Source organism: Dasypus novemcinctus, chromosome 25 (assembly GCF_030445035.2).
Source record: "Dasypus novemcinctus isolate mDasNov1 chromosome 25, mDasNov1.1.hap2, whole genome shotgun sequence".
Taxonomy (NCBI): Eukaryota; Metazoa; Chordata; class Mammalia; order Cingulata; family Dasypodidae; genus Dasypus; species Dasypus novemcinctus.
Window position 1 is genome coordinate 15,700,640 of NC_080697.1, and position 15,365 is coordinate 15,716,004.

Sequence of the window (15,365 nt, forward strand, 5' to 3'; positions counted from 1 at the left end):
GTTTTCTTTCTCTAGACAAGTCTCTGAAAGTGGTTGTTTTACAGCATCTCAGGATTTACTGAGAGAGAGTTGTTACCTTCAAGCTCCCATGGACAGGTGCCTGGTGGATATTGAAATACTCAATGCTATTCGACAAAAAGAGCAAAATGGCCTGGTGTAAAGGGTATTCACCTTTGGATTAGATGCATCAACTCATAAAGGGTGTACGCGTAAAGGGCGTAAAGGGCGCTTGGGGAAATGGTGAAGAGGTCGGGAGGCGGAGCTCATGCTGAGGGTTGGGGGGTGGAACCAGCAGGACAAGGTGAGCAGGCATCACATTCTGAAGCTAAAGAATCACCGGCCGCGCCTTCAAGTGACACTGTTGGAGAACAGCTGGGATGGCAGTACTGAAGCCTCACTGGTTCATCAGGAGGGGTGGTGTCATTTTTTGGGAGGAGGGAGTAGTTGAATCCATGACGGCAGATAAGTGAGAAATGAATTGAGGCTAGCAGAGGGCCCCATATGCAAGCCCAAGACAAGAGGCATGTGCAGAAAGGACCTGGGAGCTCCCTAAATCCCAGAGATTCAGAATGTCCAGGTTTCAACAAAAGATTACAAAACGTACAAAGAAACAGGAAGCAACGGCCCTGGCAAAGGAGAAGATTAAAGTCTTAGGAATCATCAACGAGGAGGGCCAGACCTGGGACATTCCAGACAATGACTTTTAAAAAGTGATCCAAAATACGCTCAAAAGAGCTAAAGGAAAATATGGACAAATAACTAAAGGAAATCAGGAAAACAAGAGATGAACACAAACAGATATCAATAGGGAGATGGAAACTATGAAAAGGAACCCAACAGAGCTGAAGCCCACAGGAACAGAAATTAAAAATTCCCTGGGCGGGGGGTGTGTGTTCAGCAGTGGACTGGAACTGGTGAGGCTGAAGATAAGGCAACTGAAATCAAACTGCCTGAGGAGCAGAGAGAAGAAAGAATGAAGAAAAGTGAACGGAGCCTGAGGAACCAGTGTGGCCACATCGAGCATTCTAGTACACGCATTGTGGGAATCCCAGAAGACGACAGTGGCAGAGAGCACATGCAGAACAATAATAGCTGAAAACTCCCAAAATTTAATTAAAGGCATGTTCATACACATCGAAGATGCTCAACTAACTCCAAACAGGATAAACCCAAATAGAAACCACACCACATCATATTATAATCAAACTGCTGAATGCCGAAGAGAGAAAATTCTAAAAGGCATAAGAGATGCAACGTGGCATGTACAAGGGAGCCTCAAAACGATTAAGTGATGATTTCTTGTCAGAAACCATGTAGGCAAGAGGGCAGTGTGATGACTTATTGAAAGAGCTGAAGGCAAAAAAAATTGCCACCTAAGAATTCTATATCTGGGAAAACTGTCTTTCAAAAATGAGGAAGGGATTAAGACATTCCAGATAAACAAAGGCTGAGGGAGTTCTTTATACCTAGAGATGCTAGAGAGTTCTGCAGGCTGAAAGGAAAGGACTGCAGACAACTGACTGAAGCCACATAGGAAATAAAGATCTCCAATAAAGATAATGGCACAAGTAAATAGAAATGCCAGTACTATTATATTTTTAATTTATAACTCCACTTTTTACTTCCGACAGGGTTTAAAAGGTAAACGTATAAAATGTAACGATAAATAAATGTATAACTGTGACAAGAACTGTAGAAAGATGGGGGGGGGCACAGGGGTATAGGAACATAGCTTATATATGCTATTGAAGTTAAGTGAGCATCAAGCAAACACGATGGTTAGAGATTTAGGATGTTAAATTTAACCCCATGGTAATTGCAAAGAAAATATTAGACTATACAAATTCTTAGAGACCAGGTAGGTATAGGTTACCTGGGGCAGGGGGAAGGGGCAATGGAGAGCTAGTGCAAAATGAGTGCAAGGTTTCCGTTTGGGGTGAGGGAAAATTCTAGTAATAGACAGTGGTGAGGGCACTGCAACATCTGTGAATATGGCCAGTCCCACTGAATGGTATGGTTGGAATGGGTTGGGATGGGTACATGGTTGCATACTGTATGTGTTTCCACAATATAAAGAAAAAAGTTAAAGAGAGAAACTACCCAGATAATGACAATTAGATGAATGCATGGTGCTGAATGAGATCTGGGAGTGGAGGAGGCTTGGACATTGGTGGGACATGGGAGGAGACTGAAATGTGGAATGTGAGCTTTGTGTCAATGTTGGGCTTCTTGAACTTGATGGCTGTACTTAAGGATTACATAAGTGAGTATCCTTGCATGGTGCATGGGCGTGTTGCATCTTTGAAGAGTGTGGTTTGTGCAGCCTGCTCTCAAATTTCTGAACATAGATAAGATGGATATGAAAGAAAGGAGGGATGGATGGATGGACAGATGAATGGATGGATGGATGGATGGGTGGGTGGTAGATGGATGGATGGTGGATAGATGGTGGGTGGTAGATGGATGGATGGTGGATGGATGGATGGATAGATGAGTGGGTGGTAGATGGATGGATAGTGGATGGATGGTGGGTGGTAGATGAATGTATGGCGGATGGGTGGTGGGTGTGGCAGAATGTTGGGGTTGGTAGGTCTGGGTGACTCGCAGAGAATGGGGGCAGAGGCTGGAGACGTCACAGTTAAGGACAGGAGACAATGCTGAGGTGCAGTTGGAGGAGGTGGGGAAGAACGTGAAGGGACGTCAGGATTTGCTTACCCTTGTTAAGCACTTAGAAATCAGGCCTGATAGAGAGAGTTATAACTCTTTAGTTTGAGGGGGATTTGGGAATCTTGAGAGCTACATGTGTTTTCTCAATGTTCGTTTTATGTAGGTACCCGTCCCCTACACCTCGGCATAGTCCAGGAGGGGAGAGTGTGACCTGGTGGCCAGGTCCTTGACATGGGAGGAGGAAGCCTGGATTCTGATTCCCTTCCAGCCCTGTTCCCTAGCTGCTGTGTGAGCTTGTGGCCAGTCACATACCTCTCTGAGGTCCCAATCCCCTAATCTAAGAGTAAGGGGAGCAATCAATCTAAAACTCGCACCAGACATCATGGAATTCTTTACGGACCTATTTAATTACATCCGATGAATAAGGAACAATTTTACTAGTAGAAAATATATTTTGTTTTCATGTCTGCCTAAAATAAGTTGACTTTTTGAGTGTTTCTGTGAATGCTCATTGGTTACCTTTATTGGCTGAGGGGTGGGGAAACAGGTGCCAAGGTTTAAAATTTTCTACAACAGCTTTTGATGACTGTGGAAGCTGGGTGAGAGGTACACCAGGGCTCGCTGTACTCGTTTCTGTACTTTAGTGTATGTTAGAAAACGACCAGCATAAAAAGCCTTCTAAATTTCAGTAGAAAATTTACAATTGAGAAAATGTGTCTATTTTCTTCGTATTTCATGTGAACTGAGAAAAGACATCGCTGCCCCCATTTTCTTTATTGTAGCCAAGCACAGGTCTCTATCTGGCTTCCGTAAGCAGATGCAGTTTGAGAATCATGAAATCTCTAGGTCGAGAAGTGCTTATGTTAATGGGAACAGAGTTTCTCTTTTCAGTGGCAAAGTTTTGGGAATGGACGATGGTGGTGACAGTACAACATTGGGAATGCAATTAATGCCAATGAATTGTACACTGAAAAATGACTAAAATGGCAAACCTTATGTTAATGTATATGTTACCACACACAAAACTAACAAAAAAAATAAAAGGTCATTGCGCCTTTTATGACCCCAAGGCTAAGGAACACAGAAACAGAGCAACGCCCCTCTCACCCCACCTCCAGGGGCTGTGCGGTGGGCAACTAAACTGAGAGAAGAGTCCCAACTTCCAAAGTTCCACCTAATGCACAGAGCCAGTGTCCCTCCTCTTCAGATCTCAGACTGGGTCGCCTTTTCCAGGCTCTTCCAAGAGAGCATCTTCTGCCCTCCTGGATCTCGAAGGAACTGGAACAATCAACTTTCTCTAGAGCAAGCTCTCACGTGATGCAAAATGGGACTTGCCTTCTGTAAAGCTGGGGGTGGGGGCGGAGAGTAAATGGAGCGAATGCGAAAGGCCCTGCATGGCAGTTCCCGCTGCCTTCCCGCTCAGGAGGCCAGCACCCTGTCCTCTTGGTCCCCCCGCCCTACTAACTGAACATACGGGAAAGCAAGAGCGCCTGTTTGGTAGACTGATTTCACTTCTGGGTCTTTCGATCATCACTCCCTCACTCTTGTCCTGCTGAAGCCCCACCAGCCCCAGAAGCTTCCCTTAGGAAAGTCACCAACTCCTTGCAGGTCGACAAATGAAATGGCCGGCAGAGTCTCTTTGAATTCAGCTTCCCACCCTCCTGGGAAAACATGCTCCTCTCTGAAACACCCCTTTTCTCAGGTCTACCTCCCAGCTTCCTTCTCCAGCTTCCCCGCTTGGTCCCAGCTGCCTGCAAAGCCTCCTCTACCTGGCCCATAAATGCTGGAGCTCCTACGGACTCAATCCTGGACTCTGACTTCTCTCTCCGCTCTCTTCCAGGTGCACCGGTCTCCCTGGGTTTATGTGCTGAGGTTCGGCTCGTGACCCCCAGCTGGACAGGCACGCCCACCTGCCTCCTGCCACCCGGCAGCTCCACTTACGAGGCCTCAGGTATTTCAACACCTCCAACTGATCGTGATTCCCATGCATCCCATACCTGTTCCTCCCGTGGCCTTCCCCAACCCTCCGGCCAGGTGTGTCGGCCAGCCCCCTGCGACGCCTCCTCCAATCCTTTCTTCCCCAGCCACCCCCCAGCCCTTCCAGCCATCAGCAAACCCTGTGATTTCATCTCCAAAAGCCATCCTGAATCTGACTCCATTCTGCCACTTCAATCCATATTGAATCACTCTCCTGCAGAGAAACCTTCAATGGCTTCCCGGTGTACTCAGAAGGAAAGCAGCCTCGGGCCAGGATTTGTAGGGCCCTGTACGAGCTGACCCTGCTCACCTCCCCGGCCTCATCTGGCCCCACGCCCCCTTGCTCATTTCGTTCTGGGCAGCTTGGTCTTTCCGAGCACCAACAGTCAGGGCCTTGCTTGTGCGGGTTCTCTGCCTGGAGAGCTTTTTCCTGCCCCACTCCTCAAAGTGCCAGTTCCTCTGTTCTTTTAGGTCTCTGCTTAAATGCCACCTCCTCCAAGAAGCCTCTCCTGACCACCCTAGCCAAAGCAGTCCTCAGTTAACCTCTCTCTCGGCTCCATGTGTACTTCTGTTCATCTGTTTCCTATCTCCTGTTCAAAATGTCAACTCCGCGAGGGCGCAGCCTGTGAGTGCCTGGTACACACCGAGTGTTCAACATCTGGCAAATGAACCAACGAACCAGTCGCTGCTCGGGGCTCAAGCTGATCCCCGTAAGTGTGCAGGGTTAACCTGAAGGGGAAACTGAGGCTCAGCCAGGGCCCCGAGGGTGCCAAAGGAAACGTCCGGTGTCCCGGGTCCGTGGGATGGGGCTGGGGCCCGGGCCGGAAGGCTCCTCACCTCTTTTTTCCAGCGTGCCAGCCACTCGTCCCGCTTGCGCTTGCTGATGTAGTAGGGGTCCCCCGCCTGGAAGGTGAGCCGCGGCATGGGCCGCTGGCGGAGGCTGGACTCCCAGCCCAGGCCACCCCGCAGCCGGCCCCTGGAGCCCTGGGACAGAGAGACGACAGAGGGAAGGACAGACAGGCATTACGCTGGGCACTGAGAGCCTGGCCGCAGGGTCTGTGCCTCCTGGAGGGGAAGTGGAGGAAGCACTCACCTCCATCCAGAGATGCCAGCCCTGCAGATGCTGGGCCTGCCCGCCTGGGCTAGAGAAATGTGTGTGCGGGGGGGGGGGGGGCAGGGACATGGACCCCGAGGCCGGCAGCCAGGCTGGAGGGCTCCCAGCTCCACACCCGCTTCCTCTCCCGCTCACAGGGGTGTGGGCAAAGGGGCGGGATGGCCCACCCTCAGCTCCCCTCACACACACGCGCCCCGGGGGTTCTTCTAGAGGCCCTGGGGGGAGAGGAAGACACTTGCCTCCATTTTCATGGACTCGATGTTGGTCTCCTTCTGTTCTTTGCCTGCAGAGAGGGAAGAACAAGGGGTGGTCACAGGGTTACAGGAGTGGCTCCGAGGCCCCCCTCGTGCCCGGGGTCCTCCGACCGCTCGGCCCACGTGGCCCACGCGCCGGGCGCTGCACTGCCCAGGGGACTCAGAGCCGGGCCCAGAGCAGAGAAGGAACCGGGGCGGGGTTGGAGGCACGACGGAGAAGGCACGGCGGTGGTTTCCCGCACATTGCCTGTCCCAGGTATACAACAGGGGCCTAACGATAAGCCTGCACCGCTGCTCCGGGTTGCCGACAGCGCTGCTCTCCAGAGGAAGGCGGAGGGGAGGCTGGCAGGGCTGGGGGGAGGCAGCCAGGGGGTGCAGGCGTCCCCGGCTTCTATGTGGGGGCCACGGGTGCGTGTGGAGGGAGGGGGCTGCCACTAAAGCAAGACCTGATGAAGTGCCTCCGTCTCTAGGAGATGCCCTGGACGTTTCCACGATGGCCAGTTCCAAATGGGATGGTTCTGTTGACACCTGTCTCCACCCCTAGCTCAGCCTTCTCAGGTGGAAGGCTCGGGTCGGGAATCCCAGGCAAGCCCATTCCTGACCAAATCAAGGTAGCTCAGCATCCTAACACCTGAAGGTCAGTGTGGCCATAAAGTCCCCACGGGCACACAGTAGGTGCTCGGGGGCCACCTGCTGTGCTCCTGTTCCCCCGGGGATTCCCTGAGAGGCAGCCTTTCCTGGCCTCTTCTCAACCCGCCGATTCTGGTCCTGGGAGCCTCGCCTCGCCTGGGGGCGTCCTGAGGAGGCCCCGCCCTCCAGAGTACAGCCCCCCACGCTCAGGGGCCTTTCCCAGGCCCGCCGCTGGCCCTGGCTGGGAAGCATCCCAGCTTTGAAGCACCCCAGCTTCCAGCCTGAGCCCCGCCTGCTCCTCCTGGGCCCCTGGACTCCTTTCCCTGAAGCGCAGAGAGGTCTGGGTTGGGCCCAAAGCAGGACGGTCACTGAGGCTGGCCCACGGTGGCTTAGGGGGGACACAAAGGCTGCAAAAGGCAAAGAACAGGCCCCGCCTTCACCTCCTGGCTCTGCAGCGGAAACCAGATGCACAGCCAACGCCTCTGCCGTGTCCCTCCCTCTCGCCGAGGCCGCGGCTGTACCCGCATCTGTGGCCCCCATTCTGGGTGACAGAGGCTCCTTGGGGAGGAGAAGAGGGGCCCCAACGCTTGCTCAGCGTGCCCAGTGCCCTGTGGTCACGTGTCTGTCGCACCAGGTGCAGGACACAGAGCAGCGACGAGCTGGCCGCTGCGGAAGGCGGGTGGGGGCAGGCGTGGGTGAGGAGTTCGGGGGTGACGCGTGGGCATGCTGCCGCTTTGGGCATCGCAGGCCTCTTGGGGCCTTCAGGCCCCAAATTCCTCTGTCTCTGTCTCCACCCTTCCTCAGTTACTTGCCCCTCGCCACAGCCGGCCCCTGACTTTCTCTCGGGCCTCCACGCTCCTCCTGGAGGTGGCTCCCCCCAACTCTCTGGGAGGGGGCGCTGCCTCCCCTCTCTGCCCTGCCAGGCTCTGGGCTGCCAGAAGGGGGTCCTGCCCTGGGCAGGAGGGGGACCGCGGGCTGGGGTCCTGCCCGTCCTCTTCCCCAGACTCCTGGGGTCTCCAGGAGTTCCTGCCCAGGACCCTCCTCAGCATCCGATTACGTGTAACTTAGGGGGAACCGTTTATTAGAGTGGAAGAAATCTGGGGCTGAAAAAGAAATGATCTAGTACTTATCCAACCCCCAAATTTTGCTAATGCAAAGGCCCAGAGGTGATTTTGGGGTTCCTGACTCCCTGGCAAGGTCTCATCACCCTGCGCCACATGCCTTTTTCCTTGGTGTCCCTCCTTGCCCATTCCCCGGTCCCCAAGCTCCCCAACTCAGAGTTAGATTTTCTTATGCAGCTTCCAGCTCACTTCTTTCTGGAATTTCTTCCTGATAGACTGCGTGTGCACATTTGAGTAACTGCGCACGCACATGCACTCACACTCTTTCCAGCCTGGCCAGGCAAAAGCACAAACTCGTCCGAGAGTGCGACACTTGTCCCGAGTCAAGGAGGGTCAGCTGCAACCTCAGCATGCCCTCTGAAGTCCATCTGCTCCTGGCCCAGACCCAGGCTTGGCCATGACCTTGGGGCATCCCAGGGCCTAGGGGCAGGGAGGCCAGGTGTGCCCTAAACTCACCTGCGTGCCTGAGCCTGCTCAGCCAGGGCCGCCCCAGCTCTCCCTACTGCGGACCAAGCTCTGCGGGGCCCAGGTGGGGAGAGGCTTCAGGCCCTGATGTAAATCTGGGGGGAGAAACCTAACACCTAAGTCTTCGGCCTCGCCATCTGAAAAATGGGGTGACTACGAGTCTTCCTCCCACAATTGTAAGGATTAACGAAGAGACCACCTCTAGAGCACAGCTCCTCAAACTTGAACCTGCAGAGCAATCCCAGGACTCTCCTTACAATGCAGATTCTGATTCAGTACCTCTGGGCTGGGGCCTGAGATTCTCCTTCCGCAGACGCTGCAGGTGCCCAGACACTTTGGGTGGGGAGGCTATGGGGCAGCCAGCAGTCGCTGCTGGGCAGATGAAAGCCACGTGGCCCCCGCCACTTAGCACGCAGGCTGGGAGAGCGGCTGCCCAGAAGCTGGCTCACTCCCTCCTTGCCCACCCACTCCCCTATTCTGGATTCCTTCTCCTAGGAGTACTGTTGGGAGCTGAAGCTCCCACGTGCACGCAGGGGGTGCCCAGAAGGCTGCCTGCACCCCTGCCTGCTCTGGGTTTGCAGGTAGAAATTAATGGAAAGGGGTTCTGGGAGAGATGGTCGGGGCCCTGAAGGGAGACCTGGAGGGAGGGGAAGTGACAGGAGCCCCAGCCAGGTCCCCTCCTCCCCGAGGGCCAGCCTCTGCCCTCCTCTGAACACCAGCGGCTGAGCACGTGCTGAGTGTCAGATGTGGAATGGCTCTGTGCTCACCACCCTGGGCCAAGCTGCTGCCTGCTGCACCCGGCCAGAGCCTCCCAGAGGCTGCTCGCCACCCATCCCAGCAGCCGGTTCACCGGGCGCCCACCAGCTCTGATCACGGCCAGCCGCTCCACTTCCAGGGGAGCTGGGGCCACACAGGAGTGCTCCCACGTCAAATTTTGGAGATCTGCACCCAGAAGACCCGTCCACTGCATGAAGGTCCCAAACCCAGTGGTCATCCCTGAACCCACGTCTGACTTACCCTTCCCTCCAGCTCTGCTGTCACTTCACAACTGGCCACCCTGTTTCCTAGCCCCTCCATTCCACCGCAGGAGCAAGACGGCAAAGTGACCCCCCGACGCAAAGCTGACCACGCCGCCCCTGAGCACACAGCCTCGAAGGTTCCGCGGGTCCAGCCCTGCCCGCCCTCCACTTCCTCTCACCCCCTCCTCCAGCCACGTGGCACCCTGCTCCCTCCCCGCTGGCAGCCTTCACCCCAGTCCTCACCCTCCTGCGGCCACCTCAGTTAGGCAGCAGGGCCAGGCCGGCTCGAGCTCCTTTGTTAAAGTCTATCTTGACCTGGAACACCCATCTCCGTGTGTAATCACACCTGTCTAAGTGTGACTTCGGATCAAGGGCCGTCTCTCCAGCAGACTGGGAGCGCTCTAACTGGGTGCTTTAACAAACAGCTCTGGACTGACCGTGGGAGGAGCTCCTGGGAACAAGAAGAAACGAGGCAGGGAACCCCCAAACCGAAAAGCCAACCCTCCAGGGCAGTCAGGCCATGAGACCCCAGGCGGGAGGCAGGATGGGCTTCTGGGAACCTGCGGGGCTGCCAGGTGGGCGGGCTCTCCTCTTGCACACCTGGCCTTCTTGCCTCCCCTGTTTCACCACCCAGGCCCCTTCCAACACAGAGTATCAAAGGACACGTCTAAGGAAGCGCTATGTCGAGGCCAGGAGGCACGGTGAGGCCGGGAACCCGCCTGTCCCAGAACCCCATTCCAGAAGATGGTGGAAAGGCCCACGACGACGAAGCCAGAGGACGAACTGTCCTGCCACTTACTGGCTTAGGGCCTTGAGCAGGTCACTTCATCCCTTTCAGCGCCAGTTTTTTTTTTTTTCACCTTAAAATGGAGGATGATAATGCCTCTTGAAAAAGATGGTTTGGAGGGGTAAATAAAATAATGAATGCAAAGCGCTTCACACATGGTGGGGACATCATAAATATTTATTGAATAATAGACGAATAGAAGATATTTTTTTGAATAGGCTTGGAACTCTCTTTTTTTGGAAATCCTTTCTAGCCAGCATGAATATTAGGTTTGGATGCGTGCAAAATAAGTTATGCCAATTAATCAGTTTACTCTTTCCATCATACGGGCTTGGAAGGAAGACTTTTTGAAATTAAAATGCACATATGCAAAACAACCTGGCAGGGCCCTGGGAGGATCAAATGTGATAATGTATGAGAAAGCGCTTTGTAAACTGTGAAGCCCTATACAAATGCTAGTTGTCCTCATTACTAGCATGTTTACAGCTCGTTTGGCCCCGAGATAGCTGGCTTAACCTGAAAGAGAAAAGTGGGCCACTTTCCAGGACTCTGGGCTGAGCCGAAAAGTCCCCCAAAGAAGGGGCCTGGGCTGGGCAGTGCAGACCCTCTCCCCACCCCAAGCCTAGGGCTTCTGCATACCTCGTGCCCCCCCCCCGACACACACACACACTATCCCAACCAGATTTTCGGTCAAGCCAAGTGGGTCTGGGACCTCTGCACTGGGGAACTTTAACTGGGCTTTCTCGCCCACGGGGCACCTGCTGCCCTCTGGAGCCCCACCCCCCCAGAGGCTACAAAACAATGACCCCCGAGTGCTGCAGGTCCTGTGAAGGAGTAAGCAGGCCAGGTGGGGGCCGGGTTCGAGGTTCAGTGCCCACTCAGCCTCAGGGGGGATAGCAGTCACCCCAAGCCAGCCCCCACTGGCATTATGCAAGCCCTTGGTTTGCCAGATCTAGCTTTGTTTTTTTCATAATCCACCAAAACTACAGATTTTTATGCAGAATTGCTTGATTTTTTGATGTTGACAACTAATTTTTAAAATATTTAAAATACGATGTGGGCCAAATAAACACGTGTCCAGGCTGCATTCAGCCAGAAGCCTCCAGGGCACGGCCCAGGCAAGTCCCAGCCCATGCCCCCAGCTGCTTCTGGGGTCCAGTGACACCCTGCGGCTCTCAGCCTGGGGCATCCGGGCGAGCCAAGGAGAGGCTGCCTCTTGTGCCCAGGACTCACCCTCTTCCGCAGAGGCTCCTCGGCCATCCTTGGGGGTGCAGCAGCCGTTCTCCACTGCTCTGGAGGCTTCCGGCGGGGTCGCAGCGGCACCCTCTCCCTCGGCTGGGGCCCCGCCCTTCTGTCCCCCGGCAGGGCTCCCCTCTTCTGGCTGGGGCTCGCTCCGCTTGTCCAAGTCCCCGTTGGGTAACAGCTCGGAGGGGCCCGAGTCCTGGGCCATGGGCAGGGTCTTGGAGGTTATCCCGGGGTCCTTCGGCGTGTCGCTGCTTTCCACCTGGAAGGATGAAGAAAGACACGTGCGGGGAGGATCAGACCAGTGGTGCCCCTGAAGGAGATTCTGCTGAAAGTTACGCGTCCTCTGTCCAGAAAACTGCAGTCACGTAAATATATTTGTGCAAACAGATGCACTCACAATTTTACTCTCAGTTTCACAGGATTCGTGGAGCTGACCCCTGCAGCAAGGGGTCTATGGGATCCAGCTTAAGAGCAGGTTCCCCAGCCTGGTTCCACTGCCCATGCCCCAATCCCCCCCCCCGATGAGGTCACCCGGGGCTGCCAAGGCTCCTCTGCCACCTGAAATGCCACCCCCAGTCGAGAAGAAACGCCCCCCATGCTATCCTGTACTCAACTCAGGAACCCATCTCCGGAGATTCTAGTGCGGCCAGACCGTTCTGGTAGGCCTGGGTTGGTCTGATTTCACCACCAGAAATCATTCTATGGGCTCTTGAGGCCAGGACACAAGCAGTGATAAACGGACTCGCAGAATGGAGCCAGGCAAGATTTGGGGACCCAGAGGAACGCGCGCTGGACAACCACACGGTGACCCCCAGCGCTCCGTTCTGCGTGAGGGGCATTCTAGACTGGGAGTGTCTCACCTTGGCCCCCCAGGTTCCCCCAGGCTCTCGGGCCCCTGCCAGCCACCCGCAGTCACCGCAGCAACCCCTCATCGGGCCGCGCAGCTCTCCCGCCAGAAGATTTATTGCTTTATCCCCTAGGTCCCCAGAGTCTGAGGACTGGACTCACGGAGGTTCCAGGTAATAAAAATAAAATAAAGAGCCCTCCAGAAGCGTCCTTCACGTGTGTTGACGCACGGCAGGCAGAGCCGCTGTACACCCTTAGCCCTCTGGGGCCTTTTGACCCCCTCGGGAAGCAGATGAGGACACGGAGGCTTTCAGAGAATCGTGTGATTTCCTCGAGGTCACACACTTGTAAGGACGGAGCAAGAGCAGCGCGAGTCGCATGCTGTGTCAGCACTTCGTCTTCCGGCTTCTGGACACCTCAGGAAGAACGGAGGGTCCGGCCTGGGCCAGGACAAGGGCAGGTGACCCCTGCACTCTCACACCCATGGCTCCCGGTGCAGCCAGCAGCCTCCTCCAGCAGCTCCACCCGCAGAACCCCTGCCCCTGCGTGTCTTCTCAGCAAACCCACCGCTGGCCTAAGATGAGGCTCCACTCCCAGACCGCGCCTCGGTTTCCCCACCTGTAAAGCGCGACAACGAGGCCAGAACCATGGAGATTTCCCCCTCCTTTTCTACTTATAAGGCTATATAGCTTATAAAAATTCAAATAACACAAAAGTGAGTCGCTTTGAAAGGTTTAAGTGCCTATTTCAAATTTCAACCCCCTACCCCTAAAATCACTCTTCCGAGGTAAACCACGACTAAGAGTCCTTCCAGACTGTTTTCTGTGCATCTACAACACATATGTAGCCATACGCACACCAGATGCTTTTTTAAAATGGTATCATACTACTCAGAATGATCGGCAGCTTGCTTTTTCACTTAATGAGCGGCGGCCGCTCTCCATGCCAGGGCGTATGGATCTGTCTCGTGCTATCTAACAGGTGCTCGCGGTCCTATTTCATGGATTCGCCTTGATTTAGGCAGACAGTTCTCTGGCGGTGGGCATTTGGGCTGATCTGCTGCTTGGACGCTTCCAGGCACAGCGCTGCAGCAAACACCGGGCTCCGTGCACGTGCAGATTGCACAGGGCACGGTCCTGGGAGTGGACGCGGTCCTGGGAGTGGACACGGTCCTGGGAGTGGACACGCCGGCGGCGACGCATACAGTCCAGGACTAGAATTCTGACCCCACCGCTGTCCGGTGAGGAACCCTTAGGGGGCCTCAGAAAAAAAACCCCAAAACACAGCCCGAGCGAGTCCTGTCTGGGCCCAGAAGAGCCACGGGGCAGGAGCTCCAGGGCCTGGCCCAGCGGCTGCCTGCAGGCTGCTTCTGCAAGGAGTACCTGGGCGGTGGCACGTGTCTTGGCGGGGAGGGGTGGACGGCGGTGGGAGGACGAGGAGGCCTCGTCAGGCACGAGGGCCGAGGCTGGCCGGGCCAGGGAGGCCGAACGCAGGAGCAGGACTGGAGCCGGCAGGCCCCCCTCTAGCTCCTCGACCTCCATCCCCGGGACCCCTGACCCGCTCACCCTCCCCGGACCCCCAGCCGTCCTGCCTGCCGCCCCGCTTAAGCCGACCTGACACTCCCAGTCTAGAATGCTCCACCACGCTCGCCCTTTAAGGCTCGGGGTGGCCGAGAAGGTCAGGCCGCCCGCTCCCCTGCCCCACCTGCCTCCCCCACGGGCGCAGTTGGCGAAGCCCCCGAAGCCCACGCAAGCAAGGGGTGGGAGGCGGGTGCGGGGTCCCGGCCTGGCCGACTCGGGCTGAGAAGCCTGGGCCGGAGCCAGTCTCTTACCACGGCTGGGTGCTTCTCTGGTCCTCTGGCTGCCAGCTGCCCCACAGACACCGAGCACTGGGGCAGGCCCTGCTCCTGCCCCAGAGCTGCTCGAGGCAACTCCACTGTCACTTCCTGCCCGAGGACCGCACAGCCTCCTCTTACCCTGGGACTCACTTCCTGTTGACTGCCAGCTCCATGCTCGACCAGGAGGGCCTGCGATGCGGCCCCCACGCAGCCCCCCGCCACCCGAACTGCCGGCCCTGCCGGGGGGGGGGGGCACTCCCCAGCCCTGCCCTGGAGGACCCCAGGCCAGCAGCCTCAGGCACGTCTTCCAGGGGGCCCCACCACGCTCTGGCCGGGTGGTGGAGAGGAAGGGAGACGCTCCAGGGTGAGCTCAGCCCAATACCCCGGATCCTGCCAGCTCTCACCCCGCGCCTGCACACCCCTTCCCAACTAGCCCACCCTCCACAGCTTTCCCGGCTGGTTCTAGAAGAAAACAGAGTCAATGAAAGCTGTGGGGCTAGGGAGAGGACCCCCTGCCCAGGTCAGCCCTGATCCGTTTTCCTCACCAGAATCCGTCCCCCCAGCTAAGGAGTGGCCAGGGTGACAGGCAGGTCAAATCTATCAGTGGGAGCCGCTGGGAGGGAGGGAGGAGGCGGGCAGGTTAATGGCCCCTCGGAGGAGCTGGTTCTGCACGAAAACGGCATCTCCGTGAGAAGAAAAGCTCCTAGACCCGGCTTTGCCTTCTTCATCTTTTTATTTCGCTCCCTTCCAACCAAGCCTGGAAGCCCACCGGGGAGAGGCGGCCAGCCAGGGCCCAGCCCGCTGCTGCTTTCCCGGCACCGCTGGCTTGGGGCCTCCTTGAGGGCAGGGGCTCTGCATTATGCCCCTAGACTCAGCGTGGACCCAGGCACCTGGCACCTCGACAAAGAGTCACGATTAACCCGTTAATACCAAAGACCAGGCTGAGCGCGAGAGCGTCCTGCTCACATGCTTGGAGAGTGTGAGCTTTGTGGCCTGTCAGACGTCAATGTGAAAAAAACGACTTTTACTTTCACAGCCGCCTTGAAGCCGCCGGCACACACCGGGGACACTCCCCGTTGGCCACTGCCTGCCTTTGGGGGTGCAGGGAGAAGCCCCAAAGCCCCCTGGTGCACCCCGGAGACAGCCCCAGGAGTCGCAGCTGCAGTGACATTTCAATGCCCGCCCCCTGCTGCTCACCGACAGGGCCTGGGTGGGGGGCAGAGTGGGCAGAGCAGCCCCGCACCCCTGGCCGCTCGCCCGTGGGGGTGGGGAGGGAGGCAGCGGAAGGGTGGTGCAGCCAGTGTCATTCCAGATTTAAGCAACACTTGCTCCCCTCACCCACCCCTGCCCAGACTGCCTCGGGGGGTCTCTGGACCCCTGCCAACCTGCTGCCGGGTCCCTGC

General features: G+C 56.3%; 1 protein-coding gene across 2 annotated transcripts in view; it reads right to left on the bottom strand.

Annotated features, from left to right (window-relative positions):
• Nucleotides 1–15,365, bottom strand: part of DNMT3A (DNA methyltransferase 3 alpha) — a 102,777-nt gene that overhangs the window by 31,925 nt on the left and 55,487 nt on the right. For both annotated transcript variants that reach the window (XM_058287726.2, XM_058287725.2), the window contains exons 4-6: nucleotides 11,268–11,538; nucleotides 5,998–6,041; nucleotides 5,482–5,628 (exon numbers count right to left, since the gene is read on the bottom strand). In XM_058287726.2, coding sequence (XP_058143709.1) covers nucleotides 5,482–5,628; nucleotides 5,998–6,041; nucleotides 11,268–11,538 — 462 coding nt within the window. The remainder of the gene's footprint in view (nucleotides 1–5,481; nucleotides 5,629–5,997; nucleotides 6,042–11,267; nucleotides 11,539–15,365) is intronic.